This window comes from Mchenga conophoros, linkage group LG20 (genome assembly GCF_057382185.1).
Source record: "Mchenga conophoros isolate Kocher_MC1m ecotype Shallow Benthic linkage group LG20, M_conophoros_male_GT1.1, whole genome shotgun sequence".
Taxonomy (NCBI): Eukaryota; Metazoa; Chordata; class Actinopteri; order Cichliformes; family Cichlidae; genus Mchenga; species Mchenga conophoros.
The window spans coordinates 16,887,651-16,908,238 of NC_140545.1; the positions used below are offsets into that span (position 1 = coordinate 16,887,651).

The following is a 20,588-nucleotide window of genomic DNA, read 5'->3' on the forward strand; positions in this document are numbered from 1 at the left end:
GAATGAAACTTGAATATATAGAATGAAACTTGAATATATAGAATGATCTTTTGAATATATAGAATGAAGCTTGAATATATAGAATGAAACTTGAATATATAGAATGAAACTTGAATATATATAGAATGAAACTTGAATATATAGAATGTATGAACCTCATTTTTAGAGATGATGTGTTTCTGAATTCTCTGCCTTTACAAAATGGCATCAGCTGAACTATTTCAGTACTTTTTAGAGCTTGACAACTGTTTTGCGACAGCTGTTCAAACTGCAAATGGTAGAAATAATTTGGAATTTATACTACGTCACCTTGAAGAACACGTTTTCATTATTGCAACATTTCTAGTGCTCATGAATAATGTTCAACAAAACGTTTCTGGGAGAAGATTATGCACACTTCTTGAGGGAATTTATCAATCACTGATGGAGATGTCAACTGAGCTAACACTTCGAGCAGAAGCTGAAGCACATGTTATGGGCTCATTATATCATTCTACATCTCAAAGAGGAAGGCCAAGGTAAGTGATAAAAATGGAAACAAATTCATTCATAATGTGTATGGCACTTGAAAGAGTCAAGAGATGGCAAACAAGATAATGAATGCAAGAAATAAGAAAGAAGTTAACATATTTCTTCTTTTGTTTCTAACTCTTTTAGGTACAACATACCAGCTACTCAGCTGACTGACATGCGAGACTTGGGGTTTAGTTGGATGGCCATATCTCAAATGTTGTCAGTAAATGTTCGAACACTGTACAACCACAGGATACAACTAGGTTTAGTGGACTATGGAAATTTTAATAATATTTCAAATGTGGATCTTGATTATCTCATTACTGAGATTCTTACACATACCCCTGGCTCAGGAGAATCCTACATTAGTGGTAGTTTGAGAGGAAGAGGAATCAGAGTTCAGCGGTGGCGAGTGCGAGAACGTTTAAGAATAGTTGATCCAGTGGGAAGAGCTTTGAGAGGACGGAGAGCAATTCAGCGGAGGGTCTACAATGTCACTGTCCCAAATCAAGTGTGGTATGCCTTTTTTCACGTCTTAAATTTGATTAATGTTAATTATTACTTCCTGCATTGTAGTAATATAATATTTTGTTTGTGTTTTAATAAACAATGTTGTATAATCTCTGAGTTTAAAATATTGTTTATCTCCAGAAATAGTTTACATGACAGAAGTACAATGTCAAAGTCATAGACCTTTATTTTAATGTACATCTAGTGTCATAATAATAATATATTTCTTCTTATTCCAGGCATATTGACACAAACCATAAGTTAAATCCTTGGGGGTTTGTGTTTCATGGAGGAGTTGACGGCTACAGTCGCTGCATTACCTACATGAGATGCTGCACAGATAACAGAGCATCAACTGCTATGCAACTTTTCCAGAGTGCCGTTGATCTCTTTGGCCTCCCACAACGTGTCTGGGGTGATGCTGGCAGTGAGAATATTGATATTGCACGGTTTATGATTGAACATCGAGGGCCAAACAGAGGAAGCTTTATGGTTGGACGAAGTGTGCATAATCAAAGAATTGAAAGATTGTGGGGTGAACTAAACAGAGTTGTGTCAGCATACTTTAAAGACCTTTTCCTCTTTATGGAAAATGTTGGGATTTTAGATAGCACTGATCCATTTCATATTAGGGCTTTTCACCATGTATATCTTCCAAGAATTAACAGATCTGTGGATGAATTTGTAAATCAGTGGAACCATCACAGCTTAAGGACAATGGAAAATCACTCCCCGCTGCAGCTGTGGACTGTTGGAATGTTGCAACTTCCTCAGCATCACAGACCGCTCAGTCAAGTGCACTTCAGACATCGTTCTTACCATCACCAGCAGTTGACGGCTGACTTGAGGCAGATCGACCCCTTGAGTGACGATGGAAATCATGGGATAGAAGTTTTTTTGACAGCATGCCGCATGCTTCAGTTAAGTTATTAGTAAATTTGTTTGTGTTAATTAAAAAATTTATTTGAGTGCCAGACACTAAAAATTGTGAAATATCATGATACTGAAAAGGGTCCAAGACTATTATTTAGGTAAAAGAAAGGTAAGATAAAAAGACTGGTTTTATCTTCATATTCACTTGTGCCATTTAAATCATAAAAGTAGACAAATAAAGTGTTTAGACTACACTTTTCTTTCATGACAAACCATACTTGTCACAGTACAAAATGTTACAGTATATGTTACATATGATTGTATGATGTACTAATGTATCTGTTAATAAACAGGAATTATGATTCATTCATTAAATAAAATATGTTATACATTTTAAACTCTTTAAACTTTTTTTAAAGACACAAATTACATAAAAAGTAGAAACACAGAACACTTTATTTGTGTATTTCCAGTACCCATAGGAAGGAAATAATATTCTGCAGTAATAGGGCTGGTCTTAAAAAAACAAAATGAAAGAGGAAAAAAAACCCAAACAATCTACAATGAGCCTGTGTTATCAAGTAGTATAGTAAAATATGCAAACAAAATCCTTAAAACACTCCCTGCAAACCAGGTTATGTTTATTATCATTATCATTATTATTGTTTATAATACTTTGATAATATATAATAATTTGATAAGATTGTAATGTCATATAGTGTGATATAATGTTCATATTTCAACCTGTAACATAACCAGGTTTGACCTAACCAATGTCTGTCACATTTATAGACAACTTTGCTGCCAGTGTTGGAGATACTGTCTTTCTACCTTTTAGTATGTAGGGTTACTGTAATACTTTTCAAAACTTTACCAAAACCTAACAAAAACATTTTTAAACCTGTGAGTTAAGCTAAAAGTTAAATGATATTAATACAAAGTTCTGTGTAAAGCATAAATGTTCAAATGGGACACTGAAATAAAGCTTAACTCATCTCATTTGAAAATTCACATTATGTGGAATAGTTGAACACAGGAAGCATTTGAGAAAACTTAATTCTATATAACAATGAGATTGTGGCATATTATTTTGCTCACTGCAGGGGTGCTAAATAATGTAATGTTACTATGGGTCATACCAGAGACAAAACATGCCATATAAGCAGGAAAACAAATTAACTACAATCAAAAAACAAAAAAATGCCCCACATGTATAAACTGAAACAAAATTATTCTATCCATTCTCTTCGGCTTATCAAATCCATGTCTGATTTGAAAGTAGTGTGCACTGCATGAACTGGTATTTAAGCTGTAATTTGAAAGACACACATGAAGCTTATTTAGGCTATACAGTCCTACTGCTGTCCAGGGTGTACTCTGATGCGGGGTTAACAACATTAACAAAAACAAGAAAATAAAAAATGCATATGCAAAATAGAAAAAAACCCAAATCCTCATCATGTCACCAATCCTTAAGAAAACACATCATGCTCTTCCAAATCCTGGTGAATTCCGTATTGCAAAATCCATGTCTGATTTGAAAGTAGTGTACACTGCATGAACTGGTATACGAAGGATATTTTCACAAGTATTGGCCACTGGAAATCTGCAGTTAGTGACGAACTCAAGGCTTGGCTTTGGAGAAAAACCCAGGGCTGGTATGCTGTCACATCCAGTGCAGAAAACAAGAATATCTTCCAAAGAGACATCATTTTCAACTATAAGATAGAAAAATACAAAATCATAATGATATTCTGACTAAGACTACTGATGTACAGATACATTAAATTACCAAAAGATTAAATCAAAAGTGAAACATGTATATATTTTTAAAAGTAAGCTGTAATTTGAAAGACACACATGAAGCTTATTTAGGCTATACAGTGAAACCACAATGTCAAAAAAAGAAGTTAGTGGAGACCACAACATATTAAATGTACGTGGATGCAGCAATAGCCTATTATTTGTACTCAGTATACAGGATTGGTAATAATTTATTTATTTAGTTATCCTCCTATTTATCCTGTTATTTATTTATCCTGTTAATACACTGAAGTCAAACTGAAATCACATTTGGATACAATGTTCTTTGTAAACCCAGCACTTGCATCAGTACTATCTATCTACCTTTTTTGTTATGGCATCTATGTCTGTAATTTCATGATGCTGCTGCACAAAAGTGAGAATTTTGATTTATGGTCAAACAATGTGCCAAGTAGTAAACTCACATTCTGCCTCCTGAAGATAGTCTTGCCAGAAAGCCAGGGTCCGGCACTCATCTTGAAATGCATTACTCCCTCGTTCGGAGTGAATGATCTGGAATAGATTCTCCATATCAGTTGCTCTGAGAGCCATTCCAGCTTTCACGAAAAGGCACTTCATCTGAAGAGGGTATGTCTGTAGAGCATCTAGGACACCTAGAGACCTCAAGCCATCTCTGAACCTAGCCAAAATAAAACAAAATCAAATTGTATTTTATATTACTATTATTATATTTGTATTTGATTGGATTTGGAACCTGTATCATAACAAGAGGTTTTGAGGTTTTATCAAGAGACATTTCTGAACTAATTACATTTTACTTTCCTGTGGATTGCTGTATCAGAGGTGAAGAACATTTTTCCCCTTACAGGGCCAGACTGTCTTAGATACAGATAAAGAATGCCTATACATGGAACAACTGAGCTGAAATATGATACACAGGGACCTGTCATGAATTGGAGTAAAAGTGACAAATTGCTTTCAAATACATCTGGTCTCTTGTTCCATTGGCATACCTTTTCTGTCAGTCTACAATCAACCCAAATGCTACTCAATTTGAATCTATTTTTATTTACATATTTAAACACATGCCTACATCGGCACAGATACGTTTTATGTGAATTTTAATTTCATGAATGAAAGATATCTGTTTTGTTATGAACTGTACTAGCATGGAGCGCTACAGACCTGTACCACCCAAACAGGCTAATACCCGTTTCACAACACAGTGACTTTAGTTTGACAGGCTTAATTTTTTACCATTACAGTATGTGTTTAGACATACCTTTCAAAAGGTGCACGGGTCCGTTGAAGGACATACCAGTGAGCCAGATCCAAAGCAGTTTCTTGTTTGTTTTGAAGTGTTATGCAAACATTGTGACCAGCAAGACTGATCAAGCTGGCTGCCTGTGCAACTGCATCTTGCAGCTGTAGATCATTCTCGGCCTGTATGATCTAAAAACAATATGAGGAAATTATAAAATGAATTATTTGACTCTACTATTTAGTAGAACATACAAAACTAATAGCTTCAGTGTTTAATTAGTACATTAACCCTATGAAACCCCATAACCGATCAGGAGGCTGAGGTATAAGTTATTAAGCTGGAAAACAAGTGCAATCATTAAATTCTGAAAACTGAAACTTGGAGTTTCTTGGGCAGTAACCAACAGAACCATAACCTGCCACACACATTTTTAGTTCTTCCTTCTTGTAGCCATTAAAATGTTTGATCTTTTACTAGAAAGGTGCAGGACTCGGGCAAGAAAAATTAGGGAAGTGTTAGTAAAAATGTTGGACAAGCAAAAAAAGACCTACAATGAAATTGAAAGAACCAAAGGAAAATATGCTCACCGACTGCACTTGTGACCTTGTTTCCTCATCAGTAATATGATCAGTGCTGACTTTTACATTGTCTGGACCCTTTTGAAGACACTCATAGAAGAGTTCAGACAAGAAACATGGACTCTGTCCCCCGTGGGCAATTGACATTGCCATGATCTGGCCAGCATAGTAGTATCCATTATCTTTCATTGCTGTTAACAAATAAAATAAAACATCATCTCAAAAGCTTGCATCATTATTTTTGTTACTGTGGCATTTTTTATAGTACAAGTTACCAAATATTATTTCTGAAAAAAATATTGCCCATACAGTTGCACCCATAATAGTTTGGATAATAACAAAATCATCTTAATTTTGCTGTGCACCACCACCTTGGATTTTAATACCAAACAATCAAGATGATACTAAAGTGCAATTCCTTCGAGGTATTTTATTAAAAAATGGCACCAGCTGATTAGGAATTACAGTCAATTTTATACATTATCCACCATTTTTAAAGATGGTTGCTTTAGACAAGTGATTGAAAGCTAACACCATTTTATGTATTATTTTTAATACAAGGATTAAAATTCTTTACAATTCTTTACAGCCTTACAGTCAGATCAGGTAACTGAGCTGGCTTGTTATGCTTTGGGTTATTATCAATTTACACTGTCCAATCAATTTAGCATTTGCATTTGGCTGAATCTGAACAGATTGCCCTTTACACTTCACAAATCACCAGTGCTATCATTGACAACAGTAGTGGCTTGGTTCTATGGCAGCTACTCATGCCCGTGTCATAACACTGCTTCCACCATGTGTGACTTAAGCTATTCTTTTCTTTACTATGCTTTTCTCCTTCCATCATTTTGGTTAATCTTGGTGTCATCTGTCCATATCTTCATAGTAGTATAGCATAGTTCTTTTAGATGTTTTCTGGCAAAGTCCTTCCAGTTATTTACTATTGCACCTTGTTGTAAAACATCTGTGTTTCCATTCATAAGTGCATCTCTTGATTGTTGAATTACACCATATCAGTCATTTGAATAATTACTTTTGAGAAATGAGAGAGCATGTATAAAAATGACCAGAATTTCTAAATATGTAGTACTGTTTCAAACCTTTCAACTAAAGCAGACAATCTTCCCTTCAGTCAATCTAGGTTTAATTTTTTAAAATCCTCTGTGGTGGTACAAAAATTCTGTCATTGCCAAAAAAATGTGTTTAGTTAACTGTATGAGATACTAAACTCGTACATGTAATCACAAACCAATTGATGTATAATGTATTGATGTAAAATAAATCAAATGGCAACAATTAATAAAATCATAAGTACCTTTAGAATTGCACGTAAGAACTTTAGCATTGGGTGGACCTTCAAAGATGCCAAGTTTGTCCTTGACTTCACAGAGGCAAAGTCGGAAGAACTCCCGAGTAGGTCCTCCATTGTCAACAGCACCCTCAGATATTCCATAGTCATCAGTAAACTTCACATCTATTTTTTTCTCTGGTGAAAAATTGGATCTGCCCATGGCTCTGGATGCTCCATCCCACACATTTCGCCTTATGATGTTGAAGCGTACAGTGCTGTCATTATTTACTCTAGTAACAATCTGCTCCAAGATTCTCTCTAAGCTCTGGACGTCACTGAAACATACACACACACACAAAAAAAACCAGTAAAGAAATATACTAGTCTCAATGGCAATAACCCACCAACAGAATAATGATGTACCATTCTTAAGACTGTAATTGATATTTAACAAAAAAGAGATACAAATCAAGAATGTTTGTGATAATGGAAAAAAGATTAAGTTTAAGTTAAACTAAGTTTACATTTTTATCTTGTCATAAATACACTAGTATTTATAAATAGTATAAATACACTATATAAATACAAGCAGAACAAGAAAAACAACAAGATCCAACACTGACAACCAACCTCCATTCAAAAAAGTAAAATATAAGTAATCTGATAGCCTTGGTAATCTTCAAATGACAACAGAAATCACAGGTTGCAGTTCGTAGTTTGCTTATTCAAACTGATCCAAAACTAGACAGTAGATGACTCCTTTTCCGCAACAAACATAAAATAATGGTTAATATGTTGACCTTTCAACATGTAAAAGTTTGTGTTGTACTGACCTTTCACTTGCACTTGAGTCTAAAGACCTTGAAATGGCTTCTTGGAGGTCGGGGTCATCTGACAGGTATTCTTCCTCAAACAGGCCAAGATATGTACTGCAAAGCCAGAATGTTTTGTAAATTATTTAGTTAAATTACATATAAATGATGTTGACAGAATTACATTATCACAATACATAGATTGGCCTCAGCATTATTAAAGTTGTGTGGGATCATCTTGACAGAGAACAGAACAAAAAGCCTGGAAAACTATTCCTGAACCATGCTTAAAGAAATTCAATAAAAAGAAGACATCACCATCAAGAAAGCTTGGTTAAGAGAGTTCAAGCTATGTTGAAGACTAAAGTAGCTCATATCACATTTTGAATTTTAAGCTCATTAAAATTCTACAAGTTTTGTTCTACTCTAATATACTGCGCTTCCATGTCTGTTTGTAGACAGAATTTTGTAGACTTCAGTAAATCACTGCGCTTCTTTCCTATTTTTCCAGCAAAATACAAAGAAAGCAGGGGTGGGTCATGACTTTTGCACAATATAGCTCAAAAGATTAAAAGATACAAACATGTACAAAACACATACCTGTAGGATGTGCTGGATAAACTTGGCTGGGTAGGTCCATTGGACACACTGGAGGTGTTACTAGAGAAGACACGTGTGTCACCAGTAACACTGGCAGAAGAACCCACTGATAAGCCAGGTGTGTTGTAACTGACAAAGGCAGATGTTCCACTGGAGTAAGGCTCATCCTCATCAGTAGCAACGACAGCAGGATTGGTGGACATTGTGAGGGTGTCAGCAGAGATGGAAGATTCAACAGTACAAACATCTTGGGTAGCAACGCACCAGATGACCTCATCATCAACAGACATGGACTGTGCGTTAACAATGGCAATGGCTGAGGGAACTTCTTTAGAAATTTCAACTGTGAGAACACAAAGAACAGGAGTTTAACTTTTGAATAACATCTAATCACATTTATAGCTTTTGCTTTTCATGTATTTAGGGGTACATTTCTTCCTGCTCAAAATATTAAACTAAATTTAAATATGATTTTAACAAAGACTTGACACTTAGCTAAAGACACAATGCCTAAGATGACTAAGTAACAGACACTGAACCAACTTAATTTACAGTTTTATTTGGAGCGACTTTTAGATAGGAATATTTACCGCATTTGTCAGAATTCAACGTTTCTGTGAAATCCTGCCTGCTTGTATGGCTACTCTCTCCATCAGAATATGTCTGTAAATTAAAACAGATAATACATTTCATTATACTGACAACAAAATGTCATAATAAATATTAGTAATATGTTTATGTATTATGTATTAAAACATAATACAAGTGACAATGTTTAAGGGAGTTTAAAATCCATCTTTGCCTTTTTCACTCTCATTTTATGAAAATACATACATTTGCTGAAATGATCAGGATTACTTACTGATTCATTGTCCTCACATAAGATGACCTTGTCAGGTCTGACATAAATTGACTTCTGATGAAACAGTTTTTTCACAAGGTCTCCATTCAAAGTCTGTTTGGAAGTGAGTGATGGCTCAACTAGTTTGGTGTGGCATGCCAGCAAAATCTGTAGCCTAGGGGAGGAAGAAAACATAGTGTATATGAAATTTTTGTTAAGGCTAACAGACTACAATACAATACAATACATTAAAAGGCTTAATTTTTGTTAACTCTAAAAGATATCAATCCAGTCATCTGATCGGTGCTCCCAGATCCTTTTTGGAAATACCCAAAGTTGACCTTTAATAGTATAATAATCTAAGTAACAAAAAATATATTTTTTTTTATAAAAAAGGATCTAATGCTTACCTGCATCCTTCAACAACTGGCTGGAAGGCAGTCCTTATTGCCTGCATTACTTTGTCTGAGTCCCAGTCACAGCTAAACTCCAGTGCAGATTTTATATGTCCATTTTCAAAAAGCCAAGCTTTTTTGTTACGCCTTGGCACATGTGTAGTTAGATGGTCTGGCAAGAGAATCACTTCTTTGGTGAAAGACTGAGCCACAGAATGTGACCTGCTTAGTTGTGCTGGAAACCTAATGGAGGATAAAGGCAAATTAAACATTTCTGCATGTTATATTACACTTCTCTGATCAATGAAGTACATTTAATTAAAAAAATACACCATGCTGTACACATGTCTAATCTGCATTAATAAACACCCTCTAGCCCCATGGTAGCTAGGATAGGCTCTTGGAATCCTGAATTGGATAAGTGGAAGAGAATGGATGGATGAATGGATGGATAGATGATGGAAGATAGTGGGATGGATGGGTGGAGAAACTTAACAATCACATAAACAAATGTCTTCAATTCACGGAGTACTTTTTGTTGCTTTAAAAAAGGTTTCATTAAATTATATACTGCCAACAACTATGTATTGTAACAACTGATGTGCTTTGCTTTTACACAATGTTTGCAGATTAAGCTTACGGGACGTGAAATATTATAGAAATGTTTCCACAATTATTATATATTCAGAAGATCATTCTATATATTCAAGTTTCATTCTATATATTCAGACTTTGGTTGGAATATATATAATATTTTCCTAAAGGGCATTCCATAATATACATATATATATATATATATATATATACATATACATATATATACACATATACACATATATACACACACATATATATATATATATATATATATATATACACATATATATATATATACATACATATACATATATACATACATATACATATACACATATATATATATATATGTATATATATATATATATATGTATATATATATATATATATATATATATATATATATATATATATATATATATATATATATATATATATGTATATATATATATATGTATATATATATATATGTATATATATATATATGTATATATATATATATATATATATATATATATATATATATATATATATATGGGTAATTCCTGCGAGGTAAGGAATGCGCAAATGTCGTATCATATCACAGGCTGTTAAAGTAATACAGTCTGACCCGATTATTTTTGTTGTTTATACATCATTTGTTGCGGGTCATTTCTCCATTCTTTATGTTGAACTGAGTGCACGTTTTTGTGAGATTTATTTATTGGGAGGAGAGGAAACAAAATGGGAGCATAGTTAGCTAACTCTGTTGTTGCTTTCCCGTTTAGATTTTGTGCTGATTGCCCACGACATTAAAAAGAGAGCATTCTAACCATTGCCTTTTTGTTGTGAATGCAGGTATGTGACTGTGCCACACTGTTTAGAGAATTTACATTGTTTCATGTACAGCTGTTACGTAAGGCCCAAAATGGCCTCCGTACAAGAAAGTAGTAGCTCTAATATTGACCAGTAACGAACCACCACACGCACACTGTAATGGGTTACACAAGATTTATTTGTTCTTTCTCCGGTAAAACTACTGGCTGAAGACACAACTCTGGCCAGGAATCCAAGGCCCAAAGCCACCGCGGTCAGGGTTGTTAGCCTGGTTACAAACAGGGGAAAGGTGGTCACTTGGAAGAACAAGCAGCCAAAACGTATCAATCCTGCAGCTTCCTCAAAAAGGCTTGCCACCCACCTTTTCAGGCCTGACTTCGTTCGAGGCTGGGTCTCCACATCACATCCTGGGAGCTGGAACTTCCCCAAAACTTGTCCAGTTTCCTTGTCAGGGGCACAGAGAGTCTCCAGTCCAGTGTTTGTTTTCCTGCCTTCCAGCACATCCACTCACATCCCAACATCCTCAGTTTATTTTAAAAGCAAAACCAGGCCAGGTTAAAAATCTTTTCCATTAAAATGTGCACACTTCATCCTGGATCTTCGAGGCTTCCCTGCTTCACCAGTGTCCTACTAAAAAAAACAACGACAACCCCTACTTCCTGTTTCCTCTCCCCTTTATAGAGAAGGGCTCCAATCCTCCCCTATCAGCTGCTCCCTGTATTCAACTCCAAATAGCTGGCAGCTGGACTAGAGTAGAATCTCCACTCCCACATGGGTGTCGCCCACACCTCACATCAAACACAAACAAACACCAAAGCATGCAATTAATACAAAACAAAATCTAAAGAAATGCCTACCCAAAAGCTTAGTGGGGGATTCTCTCCATCCTTTTCCACCATGCTATACTCTGTAACACACACCCCAACTTTTTCCTAGCCTGTCCTCGGGCACTCTACTAACTATATCGAGATGGGGGTTTCCCAAAATTTTCACGGGCAGATCCCCTTAGACCCTCCTGAATTGCAGGGGCAGACTGGTAGGAGGGGGGATAGTGATCTGACCCTGGCCTCTGCTGTGCCATGCTCCATAGAAGCAACCACTGATCTGAGACTGTTGCTATGTCATGCGTGGCTGTCGTCTCTGGTTCTGGGGTGCCATCTCCTGTTTTATAGTCATCTGAAGGTAGGAAAGTACATATGCGCAGGCGATTGCGATGAACCACTCTAACAGGACCATCTTTACCTTCCGGCCGAATTCTGTAAACTGGGTCTGTAGGGTTTGGCTGACCGACTATAATTTGGATCTCTTCCTCCCAGTGTGCTGCCAATTTACCTTGTCCATCCCTTCTTGTTGTATGGACTAAAACCCTTTCTCCTGGGAGCAATGGAGCTGCCCTAGCTCCAACATCATACCTGCCCTTCATCCGGCTTGCAGCCTTCTGACTGCTCTTCTCCACCATTTGGTATGCCAGCCTCAAGCGCTCATGATGTCTCTTAACCCACTCTTGGGTGGTTGTTGGCTCTGTGGATCTCTTCATCCCCATAGACAGCTCAACTGGCAGACGAGCATTCCATCCAAACATCAAGTAGTGGGGGGTATAACCTGTAGATGCATGGACAGAATTGTTATAGGCCTGGAGCAGTTCTGGTAAGTATTGCACCCACCGAGTTCGCTTCTCTTCCTCTAGGGTGGACAACATGTTTATTAATGTCTGGTTGAAACGTTCGCAGGCCCCATTGCCCTGAGGGTGATAGGCAGTGGTTCGACTTTTCTGGCAATTATAATACTGGCAGAGTTCTTTTATGAGGGCGGACTCAAAGTTGGTGCCTTGGTCCGAGTGCAGTTGTTCTGGACATCCAATTGGCTGAATAATGTGTTTCAACAACATCTTAGCTGTGGTTGAAGCAGTCTGATCCCTGTTAGGTATTGCCCAAGCGTACTTTGTAAACACATCAGTAGCAACCAAAATGTACTGGTATGAGTCTGCCGGTCTACTTAGTGTAAGGAAATCAACCGCCACAATTTGGAGAGGTGCGTGTGTCAAAACAGGAATAAGCGGGGCCTTACCGTCACCACGGCCTTTATGACGTACACACCGTTCACAGGATGCTGTCCAGTCACACACTCTCTTCTCCATTTGAAGCCAGTAAAAACTACGGCGCAACATTGAGAGTGTCTTTGCCACCCCCAGATGACCATTCCTTTCATGGAAAGCCTTCCATGTTAATTGCTGTTCCTGCAAAGGAACAAGGATTTGATAATAAGCCTCATATGTGTTGGAATCCACTCCCCTGCGGACCAACACACCCTCCAACAGCTCCAGCCGTGACCATTGTCTCATGTAATTTAAGACTGCAGTAGACTCCTGACGTCTCTCCTCCCCCGATGGTGTCCTTCCTTGGGCCATATAATGTCTCACTCTATACAACGTGGGGTCCTGCTCCTGTAAGCTTTTCCAGTGTCCTGGATCCCAATCAATGTTCACAGCCTGAACCCGTGCTCCTTCACCCACCCTCTGTGGGGACACCAGATCTTGGGGTTGCACCTGTAATGGCATTCTAGACAGAACATCAGCATTCACATTTTCCTGGCCGGGCCGGTACTTGATATCAAATTGATAATTTGCAAGTTGCGCTACCCACCGTTGCTCCACTGCGCCCACTTTTGCAGTCGATAAATGGACCAATGGATTATTGTCAGTATAAACTGTAAACAGAGACCCCCATAGATAGTCTTTAAATTTCTCAGTCACCGCCCATTTCAGAGCGAGCAGCTCCAATTTAAAGGAGCTATAGTTTGCATCATCTCTTTCTGTGGGTGCTAAGCTTCTGCTAGCATAGGCTATCACACATTCTTTCCCATCTTGTACTTGAGAAAGTACTGCACCAAGGCCCACTTTACTGGCATCCGTGTAGAGCCGAAAGGGTAATCTGAAATCAGCAAAAGCTAAAATAGGCGCCTCTAGCAGTTTCTGCTTCAGAAGATCAAAGGACTGTTGACAATTCTCATCCCAGTTTATGGGAATATTCTGTTTTTTATTCTTAGGTACTCCCACCAGCAATGAGTTAAGAGGCCTAGCAACACTTGCAAATCCTGCAATGAACCGCCGATAGTAACCGGCAAAGCCCAAAAAGGAACGCACCTGATGAATAGTCTGCGGGGCCGGCCACTTCTGTACAGCGGCAATCTTATCAGGGTCCGGAGCCACACCCTCACTGTTCACCAGGTGACCCAGGAACTTCACCTGCTGCTGGAAAAGAACACATTTATCAGGTCACAACTTCAGCCCATAGCTCTTCAATCTTGTAAACACTGCTTGCAGATGTTCTAGATGGCTGTTGAAATCCGGTGAGTATACTATCACATCATCCAGATATACAAAAGCAGACTCTGTGATTTGACTTCCCAAGCAACTTTGCATCAACCTTTGGAATGTTGCTGGGGCATTACACAAACCAAAAGGCATTCTTTCAAATTCATACAAGCCAAAAGGAGTACAAAATGCAGTCTTTTCTCTGTCAGCTTCGGAAACTTTCACTTGCCAATACCCACTTGCTAGATCAAGAGTGGAGTAGTATTTTGATTTAGTCAGCATCGTCAAGGTCTCTTCAATTCTAGGTAGTGGATGGGCATCTTTATGTGTCACTGCATTTAACTTGCGGTAATCCACACAAAATCTCAATTCCCCATTTTTTTTCCGTACCAGGACAATGGGTGCTGCCCAGGGACTTGTACTCTCCCTCACCACCCCTGATCGAATCATATTATTCAGCAACTCTCGCACTTCCTGATACATTTTAGGGGGAATTGGCCTGTACCGCTCTCTAATGGGAGGTGCCATACCTGTCGGGATAGAGTGCGTGATTACATCTGTGTGGCCATAATCCTCTTCGTCGGCAGCAAACACATCGCCCCATTTCCTCAAGAGACCATTTAACTTTTCTTGCTCCTCTATGGATAGGTTTGACTTCCCTTGTGTCATAACTTCAATATGAGGAGCTTTACCAGGTGGTTCCGAGCTCACCTGGTGTACACCAACTTCAACAATACCTGGCCTGGTTTGCTCAAAAGTAACTTCAAAAGGCTCCTGAATGTCAACATTTTCCGTGGAGAATGTAGCAAGGGCCTCGTAACGTCGTAACGTGATAGGAAAAGGGTTGAGGTTCCTTACTTTGATGGGGACTCAGCCTCTACGGACAATTCCTAGGGATCGAGCAACAGCAACTGTACTAGGCCCTTCCAGTGGCTCCACCAAAATACATTGTCCTTTCCTCAGTGTCTGTGGGGCCCTGGCCCAAATCACCTGCTCGCTGTGCTCAGGGACCATCACCGGATGGCGATAAGCTGGTCAAAGGGTCCCTACCTGTTGTACAGGGGCAGCTGCCTGAATTCTCTGACAGTCCTGAAAAGCGGATGCCCACGCTTGTTGAGTGTCTACAGTTGAGCCAACAGGCCAGGTCTGGGTCTGTATCTGAGGTTTCGAGAAAAGCATATCCCAGCATGGAACGATGATATTCATACCTAAGATAGGTAATGCATTAGGATTATTGGGATCATCCTTTGAAATCACAATTCCCATATCCTTCAAAGTAATGCCTCCCACCTGTACTTCAGCTAGCACATAGCCCACATAAGGAATAGCCAATCCATTTGCTGCCTTCAGCTTTAACCAATTGAGATCGCTTTCTTTTCCTGGCTCCTACTCACCAAACAATCTCCTAAAACAGGCTTGTGCCATTAATGTTACATTAGACCCAGTATATAGCAAAAATGTCACTTCCTTACCATCAACGAATACCTCTACTTGACGACATGTCCCTAGAAATTGAGAGTGATTTAACTGGGCTGGACCACTGTCATCCTTTCCAGTCACCTGGCCCATAGTGACTGGATTTACTCATTTAAAGCCATCTGAGATGGAGTGCCCCGACACTCTCTTTGTCACGGTCCTGGGTCTCCTGACCCAGCGTTTTTAGTTCTTTGTGATTTTCGTATTATTGTACTTGTGTGTGATTTTATTTTATGGCTTCTAGTTTTGATCCCTTGCCCTTCATGTCTCCCTGTGTGCCCCTCTATGTATTTATGAGCCCTCGTCCCCTTTCGTGTTTATTCCGTGTCTCCCCTGCCTGTTACGTTGGTGTTCTACTCGTGCTCTCTCTCCTCCTGTCTGAACCTCTGTGCTCCCTGTTTCACCTCTCCCGCCAGTGTTCAGTTCACCCCGCCCTGTCTCGTTATGGCTATCAATGTCACCTGTGTTCCCCGTGTGTTCCCACTCCCCTCGTTAACCCTCTGTGTATTTCTGTCTGCGTCTCCCTCTGTTCAGCGTGACGTCGTCCCTCATGCCGTGTGTGGATCTCCCTGTGCCTCTCTGTGAATTCTTGGTTTGTGATTTCCCCCGTGTTTCCTGGTGAGCCTTATGTTAGTTTTTCCCAGTCTAGTTTTGTATCGCCTATCATCTTCTGTTACGCAATAAAGCTGCCTTTTGAGTTTATTCCCTCGTGCCTGTGAGTCCTGCATTTTGGGTCCTACTCCTGCCTGCCGCACGGCGATTCATGACAGTACGACGTCACCAGTAATGGATCCAGCGGACTCACCGTGGAAGCGCAGCTCCCGTTTTGACGGGACTCGGCTAGTGCTTGGAGGGCCTCCGTGCTGCCGCTCCTCACTAGCTGCTTACCCTTCGGTCCACTCACCTGCTTCCTCTCCGCGGACGCCCAGGTCTCGCAGAAAACGCTCCAGCCGGTCCCGGGAGGATTACTACGAGCCTGCAAGCAATCAGCTCACGCCTGCACAAGCCTTCTACAAGATGTTAGGGATTATTATCGTGCCGCCCGACTCACCCAGCGTTTCCACTTCACAGCAGGAGCCTGGGACTCTTCTCGACCAACCGCCTAGGGTGAGTGACAAAGTCCCCCTACGTTCGCCTTCTGTGTCGAGGGATAAACGTACCGTTTCCCCCAAGGCCGCTAACGTCGGCTTCATGAACTCTAGATCTTCTGTTCCTCCTGTTCCAGAAAATGACAGTATTTATTTTGAGAGCGATCGTTTCCACTGTGGTTCAAAAGACTGTGCTTCTGATGCTCCTTCGGACCCAGGAGTTAAGACTGTTTCATCTGGAACTGTTTATTCTGGAGCTATGTTTATTCAGTCAGCTGCCCGTCCGCTTTCAGCTCAGTCCCCTGCTCAGCAGCCGTCTGTAGCTCAGTCTCCAGTGTCACCTGCTCAGCAGCCACCTGTAGCTCAGTGTCCTGTGTTTCCTGCTCAGAAGCCGCCTGTAGCCCAGACACCAACTCCACCACCACCATTTTCGCCCCAAGCTCTGTTAGCCGCCCGGCCCGAAGCTCTGTTAGCCGCCCGGCCCGAAGCTCTGTTAGCCGCCCGGCCCGAAGCTCTGTTAGCCGCCCGGCCCGAAGCTCTGTTAGCCGCCCGGCCCGAAGCTCAGTCGCCACCTCCACCACATTCAGCCTCGCTTCCCATAGCACAGTCACATCCACAGCCTGACTTACTACAAACCTTATTTCAATCCTTAGCCCAGTCAATAGCTCAGTTGGTAGAGGAATCATCAGCCTTATCGACAGCTCAGTTAGCTCCCTCGCAGCCCTTCACAGCTCAGTTAGCTCCCTCGCAGCCCTTCACAGCTCAGTTAGCTCCCTCGCAGCCCTTCACAGCTCCGTTAGCTCCCTCGCAGTCCTTCACAGCTCCGTTAGCTCCCTCGCAGTCCTTCACAGCTCCGTTAGCTCCCTCGCAGTCCTTCACAGCTCCGTTAGCTCCCTCGCAGTCCTTCACAGCTCCGTTAGCTCCCTCGCAGCCACCCTCAGTTCAGTCTCCTGTGTCCCCGTTAGCTCAGCCCTTAACTCCACCACAAGCTCCATTTTCACCTCTACCATCGCTTCAGTCATCAGTTCGGTCTGCCACTCAGTCGCCCTTAGCTCCATCATCCACACTGCCACCTGTTTCTCTTCCACCACAACCGTCACTACACCCAGCCACTCAGGCTGCTACTCAGCCAGTCATTCAACCCATAGCCCTGCCGTTGCCATACCCTGTAGCTGAGCCACTAGCCGTCCGACCCACAGCCACTTCAGCCACTCCTTCACCCGTTACACCTCCACTACAACCATCACTGCAGTCTCCAGTGTCCCCAGTGCAGTCTCCAGTGTCCCCAGTGCAGTCTCCAGTGTCCCCAGTGCAGTCTCCAGTGTCCCCAGTGCAGTCTCCTGCAGCCCTGCTGTCCCCAGTGCAGCCTCCTTTAGCACAGTCACCCACTCAACCACCAGCACCACAACCGTCACTACCTCTAGTTCATTCCCCTGTGAAGTCATTAACTCCACCACCTACTCCACTCTCACCACCACCGTTACTACAGACATCAGTTCAGTCCCCTGTGCAGTCATTTACTTCTCCACCGTTAGCAGCTCAGGTCCCCGTGTGTCCAGCAGCTCAGGTCCCCGTGTGTCCAGCAGCTCAGGTCCCCGTGTGTCCAGCAGCTCAGGTCCCCGTGTGTCCAGCAGCTCAGCTCGCACCTGAACCTTTGGCCCAGTTCCCCGTAGCAGTGCGGTTTTCTAGCCAGCTTAACATTGAGCCCGGGGTCCCAATCCTCTCTGGCTCTACTTCAGCTCCTGCTGGAAGCTCGGATGAGCTCATCCAGGACTCCGCGGCTCCCACGCCGCCATCTACCTCGTCCGCTGGGGGTTCCAGTGAGCCCGGCCAGCACCTCCCTGTCTCCGCTGGAGGGTCCGAGAGGCCCGTTCAGCCTCCTGTCTCCGCTGGAGGGTCCGAGAGGCCCGTTCAGCCTCCTGTCTCCGCTGGAGGGTCCGAGAGGCCCGTTCAGCCTCCTGTCTCCGCTGGAGGGTCCGAGGGGCCCGTTCAGCCTCCTGTCTCCGCTGGAGGGTCCGAGGGGCCCGTTCAGCCTCCTGTCTCCGCTGGAGGGTCCGAGGGGCCCGTTCAGCCTCCTGTCTCCGCTGGAGGGTCCGAGGGGCCCGTTCAGCCTCCTGTCTCCGCTGGAGGGTCCGAGGGGCCCGTTCAGCCTCCTGTCTCCGCTGGAGGGTCCGAGGGGCCCGTTCAGCCTCACGCCGCATCAGCTGGAGGGCCCGAGGAGCCTGTCCAGCCGCCATCTGCGACCGCCTCGTCATCACCTGGCCCGGCCTCAGCCTCTGCAACCTCGCCTGGCCCGGCCTCAGCCTCTGCAACCTCGCCTGGCCCGGCCTCAGCCTCTGCAACCTCGCCTGGCCCGGCCTCAGCCTCTGCAACCTCGCCTGGCCCGGCCTCAGCCTCTGCAACCTCGCCTGGCCCGGCCTCCGAGCCTTCGTCTGCCGCAGCCTCCTCTTCAGAGCCTTCGTCTGCCGCAGCCTCCTCTTCAGCTGCCTCGTCTGGTCCAGCATCCTCATCAGCTGCCTCGTCTGGTCCAGCATCCTCATCAGCTGCCTCGTCTGGTCCAGCATCCTCATCAGCTGCCTCGTCTGGTCCAGCATCCTCATCAGCTGCCTCGTCTGGTCCAGCATCCTCATCAGCTGCCTCGTCTGGCCCTGCGCCCACCGGGCCATGGCCGGCACGTCTGGGACTGGAGGGCCGCCGCTGCCGTCCGCGCGGTCGGCCTCCTGAACTGCTCCGTCGTCTCCTTCGCCGCCGCCGCTGCCTTCCGCGCGGTCGGCCTCCTGAACTGCTCCGTCGTCTCCTTCGCCGCCGCCGTTGCCTTGCGCGCGGCCGGCCTCCTGAACTGTTTCCGCGTCGCCGCCGTTGCCTTGCGCACGGCCGGCCTCCTGAACTGTTTCCACGTCGCCGCCGTTGCCTTGCGCACGGCCGGCCTCCTGAACTGTTTCCGCGTCGCCGCCGTTGCCTTGCGCACGGTCGGCCTCCTGAACTGTTTCCGCGTCTCCGCCGTTGCCTTCCGCACGGTCGGCCCCCTGAACTGCTCTGTGTTTTGGGTTGTTTTCTTGGGCTCCGGTGTTTTCTGTGCTCTTTTGTTTTCTGTTCCGAGCCCTCCGTCCTGGGCCCCCGCCGCCCGCCCTGGGTTGTTTTCTGTTTGGTTTTGTTTTTCTGTGTTTGGGCTGTCTGGAGCCAGCCCTTGAGGGGGGGGTACTGTCACGGTCCTGGGTCTCCTGACCCAGCGTTTTTAGTTCTTTGTGATTTTCGTATTATTGTACTTGTGTGTGATTTTATTTTATGGCTTCTAGTTTTGATCCCTTGCCCTTCATGTCTCCCTGTGTGCCCCTCTATGTATTTATGAGCCCTCGTCCCCTTTCGTGTTTATTCCGTGTCTCCCCTGCCTGTTACGTTGGTGTTCTACTCGTGCTCTCTCTCCTCCTGTCTGAACCTCTGTGCTCCCTGTTTCACCTCTCCCGCCAGTGTTCAGTTCACCCCGCCCTGTCTCGTTATGGCTATCAATGTCACCTGTGTTCCCCGTGTGTTCCCACTCCCCTCGTTAACCCTCTGTGTATTTCTGTCTGCGTCTCCCTCTGTTCAGCGTGACGTCGTCCCTCATGCCGTGTGTGGATCTCCCTGTGCCTCTCTGTGAATTCTTGGTTTGTGATTTCCCCCGTGTTTCCTGGTGAGCCTTATGTTAGTTTTTCCCAGTCTAGTTTTGTATCGCCTATCATCTTCTGTTACGCAATAAAGCTGCCTTTTGAGTTTATTCCCTCGTGCCTGTGAGTCCTGCATTTTGGGTCCTACTCCTGCCTGCCGCACGGCGATTCATGACACTCTTACCATGTGTCCACTGGCTCCACACTTAC

General features: G+C 42.9%; 1 protein-coding gene across 2 annotated transcripts; it reads right to left on the minus strand.

Moving 5' to 3' along the window:
• Positions 1-2,322: 2,322 nt before the first annotated feature.
• Positions 2,323-9,954, minus strand: LOC146550580 (G2/M phase-specific E3 ubiquitin-protein ligase-like). Of its 2 annotated transcripts, XM_085259385.1 has the most exons (10): positions 9,460-9,954; positions 9,071-9,224; positions 8,799-8,871; positions 8,209-8,551; positions 7,630-7,725; positions 6,821-7,131; positions 5,512-5,693; positions 4,943-5,112; positions 4,125-4,339; positions 2,323-3,614 (listed from the first exon to the last, which is right to left on the minus strand). In XM_085259385.1, exons 1-10 carry the CDS (start codon positions 9,714-9,716, stop codon positions 3,382-3,384), a joined length of 2,034 nt encoding a protein of 677 aa, XP_085115511.1. In that variant the 5' UTR covers positions 9,717-9,954; the 3' UTR covers positions 2,323-3,381. The 2 variants fall into 2 exon arrangements, with proteins under 2 accessions (XP_085115511.1, XP_085115512.1); XM_085259386.1 differs by lacking the exon at positions 9,071-9,224 and having other exon boundaries at positions 9,460-9,592.
• Between the last annotated feature and the right edge of the window lie 10,634 nt (positions 9,955-20,588).

Bases quoted from the DNA above. Each gene is read 5' to 3' on its own strand.
- LOC146550580 (XM_085259385.1), bottom strand. From the start codon at position 9,716: ATGTTTAATTTGCCTTTATCCTCCATTAGGTTTCCAGCACAACTAAGC. The intron at 9,225-9,459 runs GTAAGCATTAGA...TTCCTCCCCTAG, and splicing joins CCAGTTGTTGAAGGATGCAG to GCTACAGATTTTGCTGGCAT. The intron at 3,615-4,124 runs GTGAGTTTACTA...TCTATCTTATAG, and splicing joins CTATCTTCAGGAGGCAGAAT to TTGAAAATGATGTCTCTTTG.